Here is a 17,975-nt window from a genome sequence, read left to right on the forward strand (position 1 = left end):
CGCGCGCACGCACACACGCACGCACACACATCTCCCGTGGGAACAGGAGATCAATAGGAATGTCTGATTCCCACAGCACCGGAGTGAGCAGACCAGCTGCTCCTGCAGGATGGTACAAAAACATGATCACAGTCACATGCACACACCAAATAAGGACAACAATTATAAATAACTGAAGCGTTTTTTTTGTTTTTTTTTGTTTTGTTTCGTTTTTCGTTTTTTTTGGCGGAAGCGGGTAATTAAAGCTGAATTACTGCAGCCCGTGTTTCTGGGAGTCTGGCTTTCACACACCAGGAAGTTTCCAATATGCTGAAGTTGTGACTATGCGAGCTTGCCGAGACGAAAGCGAGTCAGAGAAAGAGAGAGCGAGAACGGTTGTAACAGCAGAGACAACATGTAATTCTAGCTCTTCCCTTTATTCCCCTCTTCCTCTCACACGCTGCGTATCTATCAATGGCTGCCTGAACCAGCTGCAGTGACAACTCACTCTTTCCATGTTCTCATTCGTGATTGAACGCAGCTTAAAAAGATCTACTAAAAGCCTACGGAGTACTTTATTTATTCCCAATGTTGCATTACAAAGCAATAAAAAAGAAAGAGTGCTCTTATGAGCTCATATTGCTGATGTTAGTGCTGTTAACTAATTCAGATAGCTAATAATGTACACACAAACACATCCCCTAATATAAAAGTTTAGAGTTTGCATATTGATTCTTAATGGCAACTTCACATGTTGCCATTAAGAGTCTAGAATGAAGATTAAGTTAAAAGTGAACATCTGAATAGACAAGAGGAAGGATTATAGTGACTTTGAAAGTGGGATGGCTGTTAGTGCCCGACTATCTAAGCAAGCTAAATCTATTTCATGAAGAATTGTAGCAGTTTGGGGCAAAAGATGGTCTCAACCAGTACTACAAGGTGGACCTAATACAGTGGTAGATGAGTGTGTTGCTAGCCAAAGCGGTCACAGAACCATCTGTTTTCTGTCAAATCTGTAGTGAACATTAAATACTACAAACTTCTCCCTTTTACTTTATTGTTTCATTGAATTTCATTTGCTCAAAGTTTGCTCCTACTTTGTTTCTTTGTCTACTTTGTTTCTTTGTGGTTTAGAAGGTAACAGCTTTTAAATATTGATGTTTCTGTCAAGTTTGATAGTTTTTTATAATCAGGACATTAGAATCAAAAATTCAAGAACATTTATGTTCATTAAAAAGATCCTCCTTTAAACAATCTTTTGTTTTATTCTTGATCAAAAAGAACATCATACACAATCCTTTTTTGTAGATTTTAGTGGGTCTTTCTTTAAAAAGAAGAGACTAGTTGGCTTTTATTAGCGCCAAAGCAGGTCTGGACACACCCTAATCTGTATCCTACATACGACAGATTAATATTTGTGCATATTAATATTGGGTGTGTGATGAAACCCTAGTCTTAAAAAAACAACGAAAAAAACCCCATCATATCATAATGTATGCAGACTATTTGTTTTGAATGACCTCAAGAAAGCAACTCTTAAATGCAATTGAATCTTGCATTTGTATAAATATTTAAATCAGTCCAAATCAATGATGCACTTTGGTGAAACCACTGGTTAATCATCAGCGTGGATAGACAAAACCTCTCCAAGTATTTAAAGGGAAAAAGGAAAAAAAAAAGAAGCAAAGGGCTTGGAATTACAAATACCAACAGAAAACAGGACTAAACGTAAAGTGCTCTCGGTAAAGTGCATGGGGAGGTTAAGCTTTGCTGCCCAGTGGCGACTTTGTGGCCGACTCCACAGCGGCTAGCTGTACCTCATCAAAAGACTGGGGCACTGAGCCGTGTACACATGGTGGAGAAGCAGAACCTTTTTTTTCTTTTTTTTTTTTAGAGATGGGTCCAGGACCTCTGATGTCATGACAAGATGAAAACAGGCTTTCAGAAAAACAACTTATCCAGAGTAGAGCCCATCGTGTGTGGTATAAAGACCGCTGCCGGTATGAAACTGTAACAGACTGTGTCCCATTGGGAAAGACATCTGGTGAGTAAAGGTGTTTCTTATTGAAAGAGGCACCTCATTATTTCAATACAGGCTAGGAAAATACAATGCGTCTGTCAAGACGCTGCATTAGCAGGAAGGATTTGTGCATTAATTAATGATATGCTTTTAAGTAAACCGCCGTAAAGACAGGAAGTACAACAGGAAGTGTGTTTGGGAACACGATCGTCGTAACGCAGAACAAGAGAAGACCCAAAAACCTGAGTCTAAAATGCTCACATTGATGCAGCAGTACAGGAATGACAATCGATTCATTCCTGTTGAAGGAACCATCCATGTTGGAGGGAAGTTAATGTTCCTGTCCTTGTTGTTCCCGGTGAAGATTTCGGGAGAGTTAAAAGTGACCATCAGGGGATGGACACGCTCCTGGATTCATCCCATAATCACAACTACCTAATTACATCCTAATCCTACCCATTTCTACCAGAACACATGGCCAGAAAGGTAAGGTCAATGCATCTTACCTGTCTTCAACAAGTTGTGAGGAGATTGTTGAGTTAATGGTTGTAAAACAGCTATGCAAATATTAATGTTTTGCTGTTTCTATAGATGCAACTCCTTACCCTGATTTAGATCATCTAACCTTCATTTTTAAACTTTTTTTTAGCAAACAGGAGAAAGTTATGAAACCATTTTTGGCATTTGAACCAATTCATTGTCATGCAAGACAGTTTTGTAGCTTTTCTTATTGCGATAGCGGAAAGCCTTGGATTGGATTTATCTAACTGCGGAGGCCACAATGTTTTGATAAACGCAGCAACATGTCGGGGTGGAATTACGGCCCGCGGCGCATTTAAAGCAAAGAAATTGTTTATTCCTTTATGTCCCATGCACAGCTCATTCTCTAAACTTGGCGGATGTTAACATCACAGAGGTCAGTATTATTGAAGTGTGGAAGTTTTTGATTTACTCCAATATTTGCGCTTGTTCCGCTCTAGATGGGAGAACTAGGACATTTGTATTGGTTTGACATTGAAGTCACTGTCAAATACTTGGCGAAGTTACTGTGCTGGGCCTTGTAAGCTTTTCGGCATAATAATTTCAAAATGTGAGAGGCTCTGGCGACGATGCCTAGCTATCAAAATGAAAGAAAAAAAAAAAGCATACTTAATCGTTTTTAAAATACAAATGTAACTCTTCAAAAGTGTGACCTAGACGTTTCTCAGACAAAGTGAATCACTTCGGAGCTTTTGTTAAACCTCACGGATTGAAAATGTGTCCTTCAAAACTTCTGACAATGTTTACGGATTACAGTCAGTGTTTCCCAGTGTATCTGGATCTGACAGTGCTTGTCAGCAGCTGCCAGGACAAACTATCATTTCCCCAAATGGGCAGAGTTGGAAAAAAAAAAAAAAAAAAGAACTAGACTGAGAGATGCCTCAACAGTATGCCACTCATGGCCACCGAGCCTAAATTGGTAATGGAGTCGGACATTGATATAATTTATGAGTTTCCTTCCAGAAACGCCAAAATGAAATAAAATTCTCTGTCTTTCTAAGCTTTCTGATTTGACATATTACAGTGACTTTTTTAGCAACAATTAACCAATCAGCATTGCTGTCTTTTAACTTCAATGTTGTGGATAACTCTGAAACTGCAAAGTCAAATAACCCTCGATTGTGTTTGCATGGTCGCCACGGCAAACCTTTAGAATTGCTGTATGGATTTGTCTCATTTAATTGCACACCCGATTTTAAAATCAGTATAGGACAATTTTTTTTTTTTTTTTTTTCCCAGTATTTCCGAGTTGTCCTGAATGCAGCCTCATCTTATCCAAACGTTCTTTCTTTCTACAAACAGGTGGATTTATTTATCAGTGCTTAGAATGTCAGCCAACGAACAAGATAATACGCCGAAGTTTGGCAAGAAACATTATTGCTTGTCCACGCTACAGGTGAATGACGACTTCTCTCGGTGGTTTTGTCCTGGTCATGCCAGTTTTTTTTTTTAGTTTTTTTTTTTTTATGTATTTATCTTTTTGATTTGTTTTGTGGTAATGAATATGTGGTAGCGTGTTATTAGCAAATAATATTTGAAACAGAATATATTCTAAAGTTGTGTCAAATTACCAGATAAGCATCACTTGGCACTGTCTGTTTGGAATGTGGCAATTACCTGCAAACTATATGAGTCACTTAACCTACTGCTAATGTAGCTGTTGACAAAAGTATTGCGTAGGCTGGCCTTAATTAGCGTCTGCACAGATGCACAGAGTGAAATTGTAGCGCCAAGGTCGTTTGATTGATCTCTGACTTTTTGCTAACATGATTTACTGTAGCCCTCTTCCTCAAGTGCCATGTTTGATTAAGCCAAGACTGCAGCTTAGCAACAAATCGCGAGCATGCAGATTTTCCTGAATTTTTATCCACTCCCGTCGTGTACGACTTGTGCTTTGTCCTGCAAACCAATGCCAAAGAAAGGGAACTACATTCTGGGACTGCACCACTGAAATTGCCTTTTTGTGCTGCTAAGAGATTTTTGCAGATTGATGGGAGCTGAGCCTTTTGACTCACACGACCATGAAGCGCAGATGTAGAGGGGGGGAAAAAGGCACAGAAGAATAGCTGATGAGGTATGACATGAACACTGGTGAAAATTGGCTCTTGACTGAGCTTCGGGATCATGCAGTAGAGGTAAAATTTAGCACACATTCAGCCCGTTTATTAGCATAATAACATTAATTCATGAGCCTGCTCGGTGTTTGGGATAGCTGAAGAAGTGCATGGTATCCACCCTTCTAAATCGTTCTTATCCAGCGGGTAAATGACCTTATATCTGCATTGAAAAAAATAAAATGAAAAAAATCTGAGCTCTAATCTAATCTAACCAAATTAAATTCACTTTTATTTCCTTCCTCTAACACTATGGTGAGCCACGAGTGCCAACCCGGGTAATACCCCACACATTGAGGAAGTCAAGAGAGGCAGCCTGATACATTAGTAAGCACACACCGGAGCAACATAATGAAGCGTCTGGAGTTTTGCATTCTATTTGTGAACAGAGCCTGCCTATTGTAGGTGAGTGACAAAAATTAATAGGCAGAAGGAACACCCCAACTGAGACCGGTTGCATAATGAGGCGTAAATCAGTTTCTCAGTCAGTCAGCAAGTGTTCGAGAACGGCAGCAGGAGACGGCGTCAAATGCACAACCTGCTTAGCCTGCACATTGTCCTCTTGTTTTAATTTAAACAGAACATGCGACTCTCTGGACAGGCTTTCAGAGACAGCAAAAGACTCAATTCAAAGTGTTGCTCTAGTGCATCTGGAAAAAAACTTTTTTTTTTTGTTTTTGGGTTTTTTTTTCCTAAGACAGCAGTAGGAAACTGGAGCACATACTGGGAACATGCTCCTTTCGCTTTGTGAACCGAAAAGTTTACAAAGCGGTCTTAGCTGGAGCCAGTTGTCCCGCTAGTCTCATTAAAAATGCAGCAATGTTAAGTCACGTGTGTGCGAGTGGGTGTGAATTGTGAGGCTTACTTTTTCTGCAAGATCCTTGGATGCAAAAATATCCTGTTGGTGGAGAGAGAAAAAAAAAATAATGAAGGTCATCAGACGACATTTTTGTATCGCAGGGAAGTTGTTGCAGTCCATCCTTTTAAATTTTGCATCATTTAGAGTCCATTGCATCAGATAAACAACAATAGAGAAAAAAAAACAGGAGACATTTCTGTTACACTGATGCGTCATTAGGACTTATTCTGTACTGTATTTTTAAGAGATAAAAAAAGGATGAGCTTATGAAGAACATGAAGTACTGTATCCTATAAGCCCCAAGGTACGTAAAGATATAGACCCCCCCTGCTGTGTGCAGAATAGCAAATTGATTTGGAAAACAAGAGTCAACAAGGAAGTAAAGGAAGCAAGCAAAAGCTGAGTGAAAGCAATTTTACTCAAGACAGCAAAGGCAAGAAATAAGAGCAGTGGCATAGAGAAGAAGGGAAAAGCCATTTTACAGGTAGTGCTGAACTTCATCATAAAAACTCCAGTAGTCACACATAAGGCTTAAAAAAAAAAAAAGGCACAAAGGAGACTTTGGATCTTTTGAAGCCCGGATGACCTTTCAGTTGGAAACAGGGTTGAAAGCAAGAAAGTGTATTAAAAAAAAGAAATAAAGAAAAAAGAAAAAAAAAAGAAAAAGAAAAGAGGCTTACAGTCCAGCAAGATAAAAAACACTGTGGGTGAGATTTGTCATATTTCAGGAAGGCAGCAACTGCTGTGACCCCCCACCCTTACACACACACCCACACACACACATACACATAAGCCCGTACCAAACTTTATTTGATGCTAGTTGCAAAGAAAGGTTGTTTGACATCATCAGAAGATGGGGTTTGGTACTGAGGGTCAGAGGAGTCAATTATACCTCTTGTATCCTGCTGCCCTGCCAGTGAGACAACCACTGCAAATTGCAACCAAACAATTGATATAGCCAATGTAACCTTACTGTAAATCTCCCCAGAAGGTTTACTTTTTTTGCATAGTATTGTTATTTAAACCTCTAGCAAGCTGAGTTACTACCATTATGAAGATGATAACACATTTGTCTAGATATTAGCCATACAAAGTTGACTCTTAGTGGCATTATACTTAAGGTTGATAAAAAAGTAAAAAAATAAAATAAAAAATAGTGCAACTTACAAGAAGTCAATTGTACTATTGCGTACTTGAATTTCATTTGACTGGTACAGAAACAGCTAGTTGGTACACTCTTCTCAAGATGTCAAATGCTTGAAAGTGAAGGCTACATGTACAGACTTTCTGATTAATTTGGTTATTTATTATCAGACCACATAAAAAGCACTTACAGATAAATTGGCATAGTATTTTCAAAAGCTCTAAAATTGAAAAGGCATACGAGACCATAATGCTGCTGCAAAATAATAATATGAAGGAAACATCCTTCACAGGTAATATTGTAAATCACTAAAACACACTCTTTTTAATTATTATCTGCTTGAATAATTGCCGATGGACAAAAATCTTGTCATTCCACAACAAAAGAAGTCTTGATTTTGCTCTGAAGCAAATTGGTCCTTACTCCTACATTTCTAACCCTATGTAACAACCAACTGTGCTGCATTGTTAACTGTAGCTTGGAGGCAAACAAGAACAACAAGATGGAATTTGATTTCAGCGGAGCTTCTTTTATGTTTGTTTTTCCTATAACAGTGCTAAAGAAGAACTTTGCTTAGCACCTTCACTCAATTAATTTTATTCAGCCAACGTTGGTCAAATTAATTTCAATACAGTGCAGATTAGATACGTTTTAATTCACTCCAGTAGACAGAGGTTTAAATTCAGTCAGTTTCAATTAAGATTAGTCTATACTTTGCAAAAGCTTGTGTTGTTCATCTCTATGCAACAAATTTCACATATCATATTAAAGCCACTCAAAGGGCTCCTTGCACTTCTCATGTATTTCCACTCATATTTCAAAGAATTAATTTGCTCTTAATTACAGAATTTCAATTATTAGAATATAAACGTAAAGTTTTAAATAACATTACCAAAAGTAGGAATTTTTATCCACACTCTTGACTTATGCACACATATGAAATAAATATATTCAAATGACAAAAAGGCAGACAGAGCCTGTGTAATCAGTTCAGGAAACGGGATTTCACTTTTTGGCATAGTTCCTCAAAAGTGTCTTGAAAACACATCCACAGTCGTTGCTTTTTAAATTTGGCTGACCCCAAATGAACCATCTTGTTTGTTTGGTGAATACTCCATAAACAGAAGACACAATGAAGCATGCATGCATGCAGAGTTTAATGTGCCGTCACCTAGAAAGGCTTTGTTTAATGGAAGCTGGTGTATGGTTCAGTATCATCTAGGCTGCATGCTGGAATCTTGGATTTCACAGTCCATTTACTGTGTAGGAAACTAATAAACAGATAAAAATAGAAAGTTTTCTAGTCACTTTGTGTGAATTTGTGTGTGTGTGTGTGCTAGCAAGTGTGAAAAAAACAATAGGAGAAAGGTTAAAAAACAGAATCAGACAAAATATGGGGAATAATAATTAGGCTTTAACGAAATACTTTTTTTGTACAAAGGTTTCACACATTAAAGTCATTTTGTTGTTTTTTTTCTTTATGAAATTCTAGGTAAAAGGTTGATCTTTGCAAAGCATTTGGAGCTCTGCTGAAGACAGAGCTTCAGCAGAGCTCTGAAGCTCTTATACGGCGGAGAAAATATGTATTCAACATGTCAATATTTTTCACAGGAAAAGTGTTTTTTTATGCTGATTGATATCTAATCCACACATGCAATTAATTAGTCCACGAATTATGTACGATGACGAGCGAAAGATTGAATAAACTTGGAACATATCAAGAAAAGGAGGCCCTGAAAGGAGTGAAGGGGATAACAATCTAAGAAAACAGCCAAAATTTGTCAGTTTGGAAACTAATACTTAGATCCATATGGACAAATTGATATCAGATGCTTTAGACGCTTGTCTGTGGTCTATAGAAATGGTTCTCATTACACAAGCATCACACAGGACATATGTGCCTGAATGAGTAACAGACATGTTGAAGACAGTTTGAGGTCGTTATTGCTACTGTAATGCAAAAAATATATATATATAACTAGATGTGTTCCAATACTTTTTCCAAGCCATTTCACATGCCATGCGGAAAAGGTGAACAGTATGCACTGACAATTTGTATCGGTGCACACAAATTACATAGTAATTTGTACGAACTAATATGGAAATTCGAGTCGATATCGATATCCGGTATCAATATTGCCACTATGATAGATAACTGATATTTACCAATATCGTATATTATTTTACTACCATTTTGACACCTTTTTCAAACACGACCACACCGCTGTCTTCACCACAGCTTTTCTGCTGATACAGATTTGTTACAAAATGACTAGCATTGACCTATATCAATGTTATTGCCGATATATCGCACATTCATTTGTGACAATTGCTTTGATATTTGTGGATTTTGTTTTTCTTACATGCTTTTAAAACCCAACATTGTGATTTAAAATGAGATTACAATGTGTCAACAACATATCTTGGTCCTTGAATCTTAAAGATCTCCATAAGCTGGCAGATATTCATAGTAGTTGATTTTAGCCAAAACAAACAAAAAAAAGTCATTTGTTTTCTACTCCAAGATGCTTAAACAGGCAAAACTGTAATAACGTCATTATCATCCAATGTAATTTTTGTGTAGTTTTTGTAAAGGCTTGCACAACGAGTTTATGTTTAATATGGACGTAATCTAGCATCCGTTGCGTTCCTGGAATTTTAAATGATTTAGTTGCTCCATCCATTTAGGTTTACAGATTTTCAGACTGAATTACATTTCACACTAGCACAGTAGTCAAACTGCAATTATACAGAGAAACAAGTCCAAGTGACAGTGAGAGATGAGGCAGAAAAAAAAAAACATGAGATGTTTGTGTCTAGCTGTGAGCATCAATGGGATTGATTATTATCTCCCAGAGTCTGGCAGAGTTTGAGCTACAAGTTTAACTCCAGAGAGTTACAAACAAACGCAAGTCCCAATGAATAAATAACAGATTTTAGCTCCCCCCCTCTTTTAATATGTATGATGAAATAAAGAGTAACAGACTGTACAAGGAAGAACTTTGTGAGTCATTGTTGAAGCAATCACCAGAACCAACATTCACATAATACTCCAAAGTGACGCAAACTCTACAGCAGGGTTTAGTTTCAAGAGGGAAGAAGTATCATTTTTGACAAACTGCCCAGAATTGGTTTTTCCCTGAGACCATCCAAGTTAAATCCGTCTGAATAATAACGCTGTCTGTTTCTTTGTGTGTCATGCATTGCGAAAATATTTTTTTCTTTTTGTCCAATTTGTTGGAAAGCTTAAATTCTTGTCACCAAATTTAAAAACGAGAGCCTTGCAAGTGAAAATGCATTGCGCCAGGCTCTCTTTAAAGCCTTGTTTCTGTCAGTGAAATGCATTTTATAACTGAGGATGTAGGGTTTGTTGTTACCACTTTCATACTTCAACTCCATTGAACACTTCTGTAAATGTTTGGGAGCTGGAGAAATCAATATCTGCACTTCTAAAGGCAAAAATGTTCTCACTGTTTAAAGATTTCCTCCACTGAACATAACAGCTTTTGTATTTTTTATGTTTCTATTTTCACATAATGCAGCGCTGCTTTCTGTGTGTGATGGGTAGGCACTGATCTCAAGGTTGTTTAGTTCTCGTCACAAACACCAGCTTATTTTACTTTTTGCTTGAACTCTTCTTTGAAAGACATGAAAACCACCCATCCTTTGTGCACACATGCAACTGCATATTGCCAAACAATGTTGGTTTTGTTCATGACATACACTGTCAGATGGTCCTCGTCTTCTCGGCTATGCAGCTACGATTTAGATCAACAATGCTCACAAGGCAATTTTAAAGGAGCCTAACATGGAATATCCCATCATTCTTTTCATAAAATGATCAAAATGTAATATTATTTTATTTTCCCAACAATTCCTCACCCTATTGTATTTCAATACTATGTATTTCTCATCCAGGCTGCCTGTAAAACCCATCTCTGCCTCTTTTATACACTCCTAATTCCTATATATGATTGTTGTGGGGGGTGTTTCTTCAAGTGGTCAACGAATAAAAGGTATTGTCAACTGTAGACCAGTCAACATTTCATCACAGAGTCTAACATATAGCAGACCAGACCAGAAAGCATGAATTAGACCAGAGGTTCCCAAACTGTGGGGGGCGCCGTGCCATTGCAGGGGAGGCGAGGGAAACCGTCTGGATAAAAAAAAAAAAAAAAATGAACATGGCCAACTCTCTGTTATTCCTATGTCAATTTGATACAATAGGGGCTTCCACACTTCTCATATCTGTGTCCTCTGTCACGTTTATCAGCAGTTAAAACTGTTTAATCCGTTAACATGTCGTAACCTGTTTTTCCGAGCCGCCTTTAAACACAACATGAGCGCTATGATGCTCACGCTGGGTTTACACCTGTGCGGCAGTGAAGGAGACCTGCTGCTGCTCTGCGGAGCTACTCAGGTGTGTGTTAGAGTCATGGCAGCAAACCAGCAAAACACAAAGAACTTTTCAGTTTTTCCCCCAAACTAACCGAGTTGAGTATCGCTATTGGATCCAGGTAAAGTTAGCTAAAAGATGACTAGCTAATATCAATACAGCGCCTTAAGCTTGTTAACTAGTACCCTGTAGGCTACTGGTGTTGTCCATGTTCAGCTACGATTCATTTTGCCCACAAAAAAGTTGATTCCCCCCCTTGTTCATCTGGAGCCCTTGTTCGTAGAACAGGGAGTTCTCTAAGAATCCATCCCCCACTCCCTTCGCTCACACACATCATTCAACCAGACAGCTATTTGTAAGCCATAGGAGGGGCCCAGAAATAGTTTGGAAACCACTGGGGGGGCCCAGGAGAAAAAGTTTGGGAACCACTGAGTTAGACCTTTACCTCTGTGGCACAATTTCATGTAAGTGTGGTTCCAATTCACCCAACTGCATTGTAAACATGTATCCCATGCTAGGGTAGATTCTTTTTCACATATATTTGGAGAAAGATGTTTTTATTATTATTCTTATTATTATTTTTATTCAAACAATGTTTACGATTACATTTTGTGCTTTTATCGAACAACAGCCCATCTGTAGTTTGTGCGGAAATTACCTGGCTAAACATGTTTTCATCCAGGTCGTTTTCAGCCGCTCGACGGCTCTTTGCAGCATCGGTAGGGCACTGCAAGCAGGAGACAGAAAAAACACAACATTATTGTATACTTTTCACTCTGTCAGGCGAACTTATGAACAGTAACGCCAATAAAATGACAAAGTGGTAGCACAGCATTACATTTTTTTGATAGCAAAGGCCTATTCACTCGCCCTTATGCCAGCAAATCAGCTTATTAGCTGGCGCAAGTTAGCATTGTCCAAATGTCAAATGGATTGGAATGGGATTGGTGTTGACCTTTGGTTATAAAATAACTACATAAAAGCTAGGAGTCCATTAGATGTCACTGCACAAATAATTACATTAACTTTTTCTTCTGCTAAACTCAAACATCATCTTCTTAGTTATGAGGGTTTGAACTGAAACACAAATATGTTTGCATAGTGAACGGGAAATGATGCAAGGCTGCGAGGTTGACATGCATATAAATCATACAGGTTATGTTTTGTACATCAAGAGAGTAAAATCTTTTTCATTTTTTTCATGCTCAGTAAGACTGGATGTAAAGCTCCTGGCAATATACAGTAAATGTTCAAGTCATGCCAGAGACTGAATTGTATTTAGGCTTGGCCTTTTGCTGGACCGATCTGACGTGGATTAGCTTTGATGCGAACAATTCTGTTCTCAAGTCTCTTGTAGCCTCTCGCAGGATTTTCCTGTGTTTTCCTCCAGCTACCTTCCCATCAACTCTACCTGGCTTCCCTGCCAATTCTGAAGGGAAGCATTCTCACGGAATGACGCTGTCACCTCCATTATTTCACTGTGGAGATGGGCGGAGAAGAATTTGCAAAATGCAATCCCATCAAAGCACCTTCTTCCAACATTTTATGTCCCTTGTGGCAAGGGCAAACTGAAATTCTCATGCCTTTTTTTCCCAAATAGTAAATTTCTTCTTGTCGTCGTTCAACGAAAGTCACATTTGTGGAATGGCTCGTTAAAAATTGTCTTGTTTATATGCTCCATCTTCAAACAGGAGCTTCGCCAGGGTCACTATGGAACTCTTGTCTTGGGCTCTATAATAAGATGAGTTCTCGAGATAATTCATTGCACTCGATTTTAGTTAGGAATATCAGAGTTAAAAGAGCAAGATATAAACGACTTTTTACATCCATTAATCATTTCCATTCCTACTTGAGTTTTGTGGTCATAAAATTTCAAAAAGTTCAAAGGAAACCAACGTTTTTTGCACAGTCCTGTTAAGTAAGGAAAATGACCAACTGGGTATAATTACAACCAAATGATGCAAATAGAGTGTGGGAATAAAGGAGGCCAGAAACCAGAACACGACAATTGTATAAAATGTGGTTCATGTTCTCCACTGTGCTAGTTGTCTTTAAAAATACTTCAGTTGCCACAGGTCTACAATTTTTCACACTTGCCTCTGCAGTTCTGAAGCCAAATTTAGCTATTGCTCAGAGGAAGCCCCGCAGCACACGTACAAAGAGCTAAAGTGTAGTGGTTTTGTTCTACAAGCCCATGCAATCCATTTTACAGCAGGAAGTCTTCACTGCAGAAGACTTAACTTTCAAACAGCCGAGGGAGCATGTGCCCCGCCCTTTTTGACGTCCGACTCCTTCAAACTCATTTGGCATAAGAAGGCACAAACACAAAGGCAACGTAGGTAATAAAACCCCGGAGAATTATGTTGGAAAAAAAGCAGATTAGGAGTTAAAGAGTTTTCAGCTCAAAAACAAACTCCTGAAGTGGATGATTGCCATTCTCCTCATACCTGAGCAGGCTGCCGTTCTGTTGTTAATCAAATGAATCTGTTTCCAATTTAATAAGTCTTTGGAGGTGTGCAAACAAAAACCTAAAGACAGAGAAGAAAGAAATCGAGCGGACGGGCAAGAAACGAGGGAAACGGTGCAGAATATATTATTAAAGCCCTTTGCTGTGGCTGGAAGCAAGATGCCTTAAATTAGATTTGTATTCACAGCAAGAACATGTTTCACAATCAACGCTGATGAGACGTAATTACACAGTATGCAATTATATATATATATGTTCTTGAAATACTCTGAAGAACAAATAGTTAGACAACTGTTAAAGTATTGTGTTATGTGGATAGCCGTCTTGCTGCATCTTCAATATAAGGCAGCCTATTTTTTTTATATAATTATGACAGAAGCTGGAAGAAAATGCAGCAAGTATAGCAACATGAAGACAAACCATTGGTTATTAACTAGAGCAAACCTCAAGAGCAACCCATAAGTTCCCTTATGGTCTTTCATTTAGATAACACACACTCAGCTTTTTGTGCATCTGCTCACTAGAAGCCTTCCAACACCATAAAGAAGCTTTAACAAGTGCCCAGTGAGCATTTTTTTTCTGGCTAAAACATTGACTGATTTCAGTTCTTCAATATGAACAGCAGAACACATATAAATATTCAGACTCATAACGCATAGGTATAATTTTAAAACGTTTATTTCTGCTTAGTTTATGAGGGCTTACAGCAAATGTTATATTATTGGAAAATCACTAATCCCAATGAAAAGCTTTTCTTAAATAATAAAATGGCATGATCATGGCCTACACAATCATGTGAAAAGACTGCTGACAGGACAGTTGTTGTCCTCACACCATCCACAAGAATTGTAAAGCCACAAATGGTCATCAATATAGAAACTGGTGGCGTTCGCAAATACTTTTGCATTATTTCTGCAGGAATATTGGTCTGGAAAAAGTGCACAAGCAGCATGGATGACTCTGGCCGTGAGAGGACTGTAAAGCAAAGCCCATTTTAAAGTTTGGAGGAGGTTCTTAAGGCGTGGACTAGGACAGCGAAAATGGCTCTTTTGTTAAAACCATGATGAATCATCCCCACCTCTAACTTGACCCATAACCCCAAATGTGTCATACATAAGATCAACAGCAGATTACATGTCTGTCTTGTAGTTTATTAGTTTAATAATCAAATGTGACAAGGAAAAGGACTCAACTTCGTCTTCACGCCACTCAAAAGGCTCCACTAGTGCTTTAGTCATTCGCAATTCTTGTTTTCTCGTTTTTACAGCTAACCTCATGTGGAACCCTTATCACATACTCTAGAGCAGGGGTGCCCAAGTCCAGTCCTCGAGAGTTACTATCCTTGAAGTTTTAGAAGTGTCCTTACTCCAACAGACTGGGATCAGCTCTACAGAGGCCTGATAACGAGCCATTCATTTGATTCAGGTGTGTTGAAGCAGGGATGCATCTGAAAGTTGCAGGATGGTAGCTCTCGAGGACTGGACTGGACTGGGCACCCCTGCTCTAGAGGTTCCCAAACTGTGGGGCGCGCCCCCTAGGTGGGGCGCCGTGCCATTGCCGGGGGGGCGCGGGAAGCCGTCTGGATGGAAAAAAAAACAAACAAAAAAAACATGAACGCTGTATGCGCTGGGTTTTTACCTTAGAATGGCCAACTCTCTGTTATTCCTATGTCAATTTGATACAGTAGGGGCTTCCGAACTTCCCATATCTGTGTCCTCTGTCACCTTTATCAGCAGTTAAAACTGTTTAATCCGTTGTTAACATGTCGTAACCTGTTTTTCCGAGCCACCTTTAAACACAACATAAGCACTACAACGCTCGTGCTGGGTTTACACCTGTGCGGCAGTGAAGAAGACCTGCTGCTGCTGTTCGGAGCTACGCAGGTTTGTGTTAGAATCACGGCAGCAAACCAGCAAAACGCAAAGAACTTTTCACAGTTTCCCCCCCAAACTAACCGACTGAGTTGAGTAAAGCTGTTGGATGCAGGTAAAGATGACAATATGACTAGCTAATATCAATGCATCACCTTAAGCTTAACAAGTAGCCTGTAGGCTACCGATGTTGTTGTCTATGTTCAGCTACGTACATTCATTTTGCCCCCAAAAAAGTCGATTTCACCCCCACCCCACCGCCTCGTTCAACCAGACAGCCATTTGTAATCCATAGGGGGGGCCCAGAAAATGTTTGGAAACCACTGGGGGGCGCAGGAGAAAAAGTTTGGGAACCACTGACATACTCCATGTTTACCCCACCTACTGGTCTGGGTGAGTAAAAACAACATTTAGGGTAGAATACAATATGGGTTTCCTTAACTCTTTAGCAGACTGGTTGGTTCTCAGTGTTTCTCTATTAGACGAAGCCAATACCACACTCAGCTTTAGTCTTCGTTCTGTTAAAGTTCCATTTATATTTCAAACAGCAACATAACAATTCATGTGTAAGGAATAGAAAAAATGTCTGCATTGCATTGAATCGGTTTCTGTGTCATTCACAGGGAGAAAGTATTTCCTGTCTTACCCGAGCGCCGATGATCTCGCAGCAGGACTCTTCAATTGCAAGCGTTGGGTCACAATACAGCATCACCTGCTGAACATCCATCTGGAGAAGAGAGCATGAAAAACCAAGAGAGAGGAGGAAATTACTAACACGGTGCTTTGCATTCAGGGCTACGCGTCCGCGGCTGTATTTCTGCTATAAGTTAAAGCGAGGCAGTAAACATGGCTAAAGGCCAATTAATTTTTCCATTCAAACAAATCATTTGGAAAGCTGTTTGTTGAGAGCTTCACCTGCATGTGTGTGTACGAGCCATCCTTTCTACACTTACGAAGCATCTGTTTTGCATTCCAACGAAGGAGCCAACCTGCTTTTCATTAACATTCCTATCTTAATCTTGATTTATTCCATAGTCTTGCTGTAATAATCAAATTCAAATTAGAATCCCGTACATTAAACAAAATGCACATATCTCGCATAATCACATCAATAAATATATTTAATATAAATGTGCACTGTGTACTTTAGTAATGTGTGGCAAGGGATTTTATTGTGAGTTATTCCAAATTAGTTATTCCGTGTTCCTGTAAACTCATCAGGAGAAACACTTTTTTTACGTCTTTGCTTCTCACACAAACATCTGATAAAGGTAGCGATCTGTTTAAATTGTAACATTGGTTAATACACTGAACACCTGCCAGTCACCGTACATCAAATTTAACATAGAGCCTTAAGAATTCAATTGATCTCCCTCTGTTTTTTAAAGTTTGGAAGAATGTTGTGTTTGGTGGAAGTAACTTTTTCAAGCATATCCAAAACCCATAAACCTTTGTCACGTTTTGTCACTATACAAACATATCTTCAGTGTGCTTAACAGGGATGTGACGTGGTAAATCAACACAAAGTTGTGCGTAGTTGTGAAGTTAAACTAAAACAAACATGAAAAGTATGATGGCCATTTTTAGTCAAAAACAATCAATTGAAATTCACCTCGAATGTGTGCTTCCCAACATCTGGAACTTTTATTTTTTAGGTTTAGAGATTTCACAAATTGAAATAGGAATTTTGAAAGTTTCTCTGTGATTGGAAAATAACATAACTTCATTTTCAGGGTTGGTTGGTTGTTAGAGGGGAAAAAAATAGTAGATCTTAGCCCACAACGAAACGTATTATTAGCCCTAAAAGGTAAAGGCTTATAATGCAGTGTCCGCAGCCAACCATTAAATTACCATTCAGATCTTATTGTAGGAGGTTTTGGAGAAGTTATTCTCACCTGCACCGGTCCGGCATCCGAGGCCCGAACACCCAGCAGTGTGTGTCCGTTGGTCTGCAGGACGCCTCGGGGCTCCAGGGGCTTCGTCTCGATGGAGTTGCAGTCAACGTGAAGGGAGGCGGCGTCGCGTTGCACGCTGAGGGCCAGCTTGTGCCACTGGAGGTCTGTCAGGGCTTCGACGCCTTCCCCGTTAAAGATGCAGCTCACCAGCTCGGCCTCGGGGTCGGCACCCCTGGCTCGCAGGGTCAGGGTGCCGTCGGGGGCGCTGAAGTCCACTGAGAGCTTCGGTTAGGGAGGAAGGGAGTCGGTTATGAAGGGGTAAGAAGTTAAACACTACATAAAAACATATTGTATCTCAAGTTATCTCGACTTGAACAAAGAATAATTTGCACTCGTAAATAGAAGCAAGCGGCGCCGAAGAACGACACATCAAAGACGAGGTAGTAAAGCAAGGCATTAATTACGCACACAAGAAGTGCAGCCAATCAATCACAACTAATGAGGCAACTTAGCCTCCATCCATCATACACACTAAGCATTTAAATCTGGCCTCAGACTCGTAGCGATTATCGAGACTCAGAGGGACTCCAGTGCTTCATCATGGAACACATATGAATAATAATGAAGGTGAATGAAAGACGATAGTTGGAGATGATTGAGGTAGGACGGACAAAGAGAAAGAGAGAGGTG

At 39.3% G+C, this 17,975-nt stretch overlaps 1 protein-coding gene across 1 annotated transcript in view; it reads right to left on the minus strand.

Moving 5' to 3' along the window:
• The window catches only part of LOC103143337 (collagen alpha-1(XVI) chain-like), a 64,866-nt gene that overhangs the window by 13,409 nt on the left and 33,482 nt on the right, over positions 1–17,975 (minus strand). The window contains exons 6-9 of the mRNA XM_007559820.2: positions 17,286–17,567; positions 16,037–16,117; positions 11,711–11,779; positions 5,519–5,551 (exon numbers count right to left, since the gene is read on the minus strand). Of these exons, the coding sequence (XP_007559882.1) occupies positions 5,519–5,551; positions 11,711–11,779; positions 16,037–16,117; positions 17,286–17,567 (465 nt within the window). The remainder of the gene's footprint in view (positions 1–5,518; positions 5,552–11,710; positions 11,780–16,036; positions 16,118–17,285; positions 17,568–17,975) is intronic.

Source organism: Poecilia formosa, unplaced genomic scaffold (assembly GCF_000485575.1).
Source record: "Poecilia formosa unplaced genomic scaffold, Poecilia_formosa-5.1.2 Scaffold107, whole genome shotgun sequence".
Classification (NCBI taxonomy): domain Eukaryota; kingdom Metazoa; phylum Chordata; class Actinopteri; order Cyprinodontiformes; family Poeciliidae; genus Poecilia; species Poecilia formosa.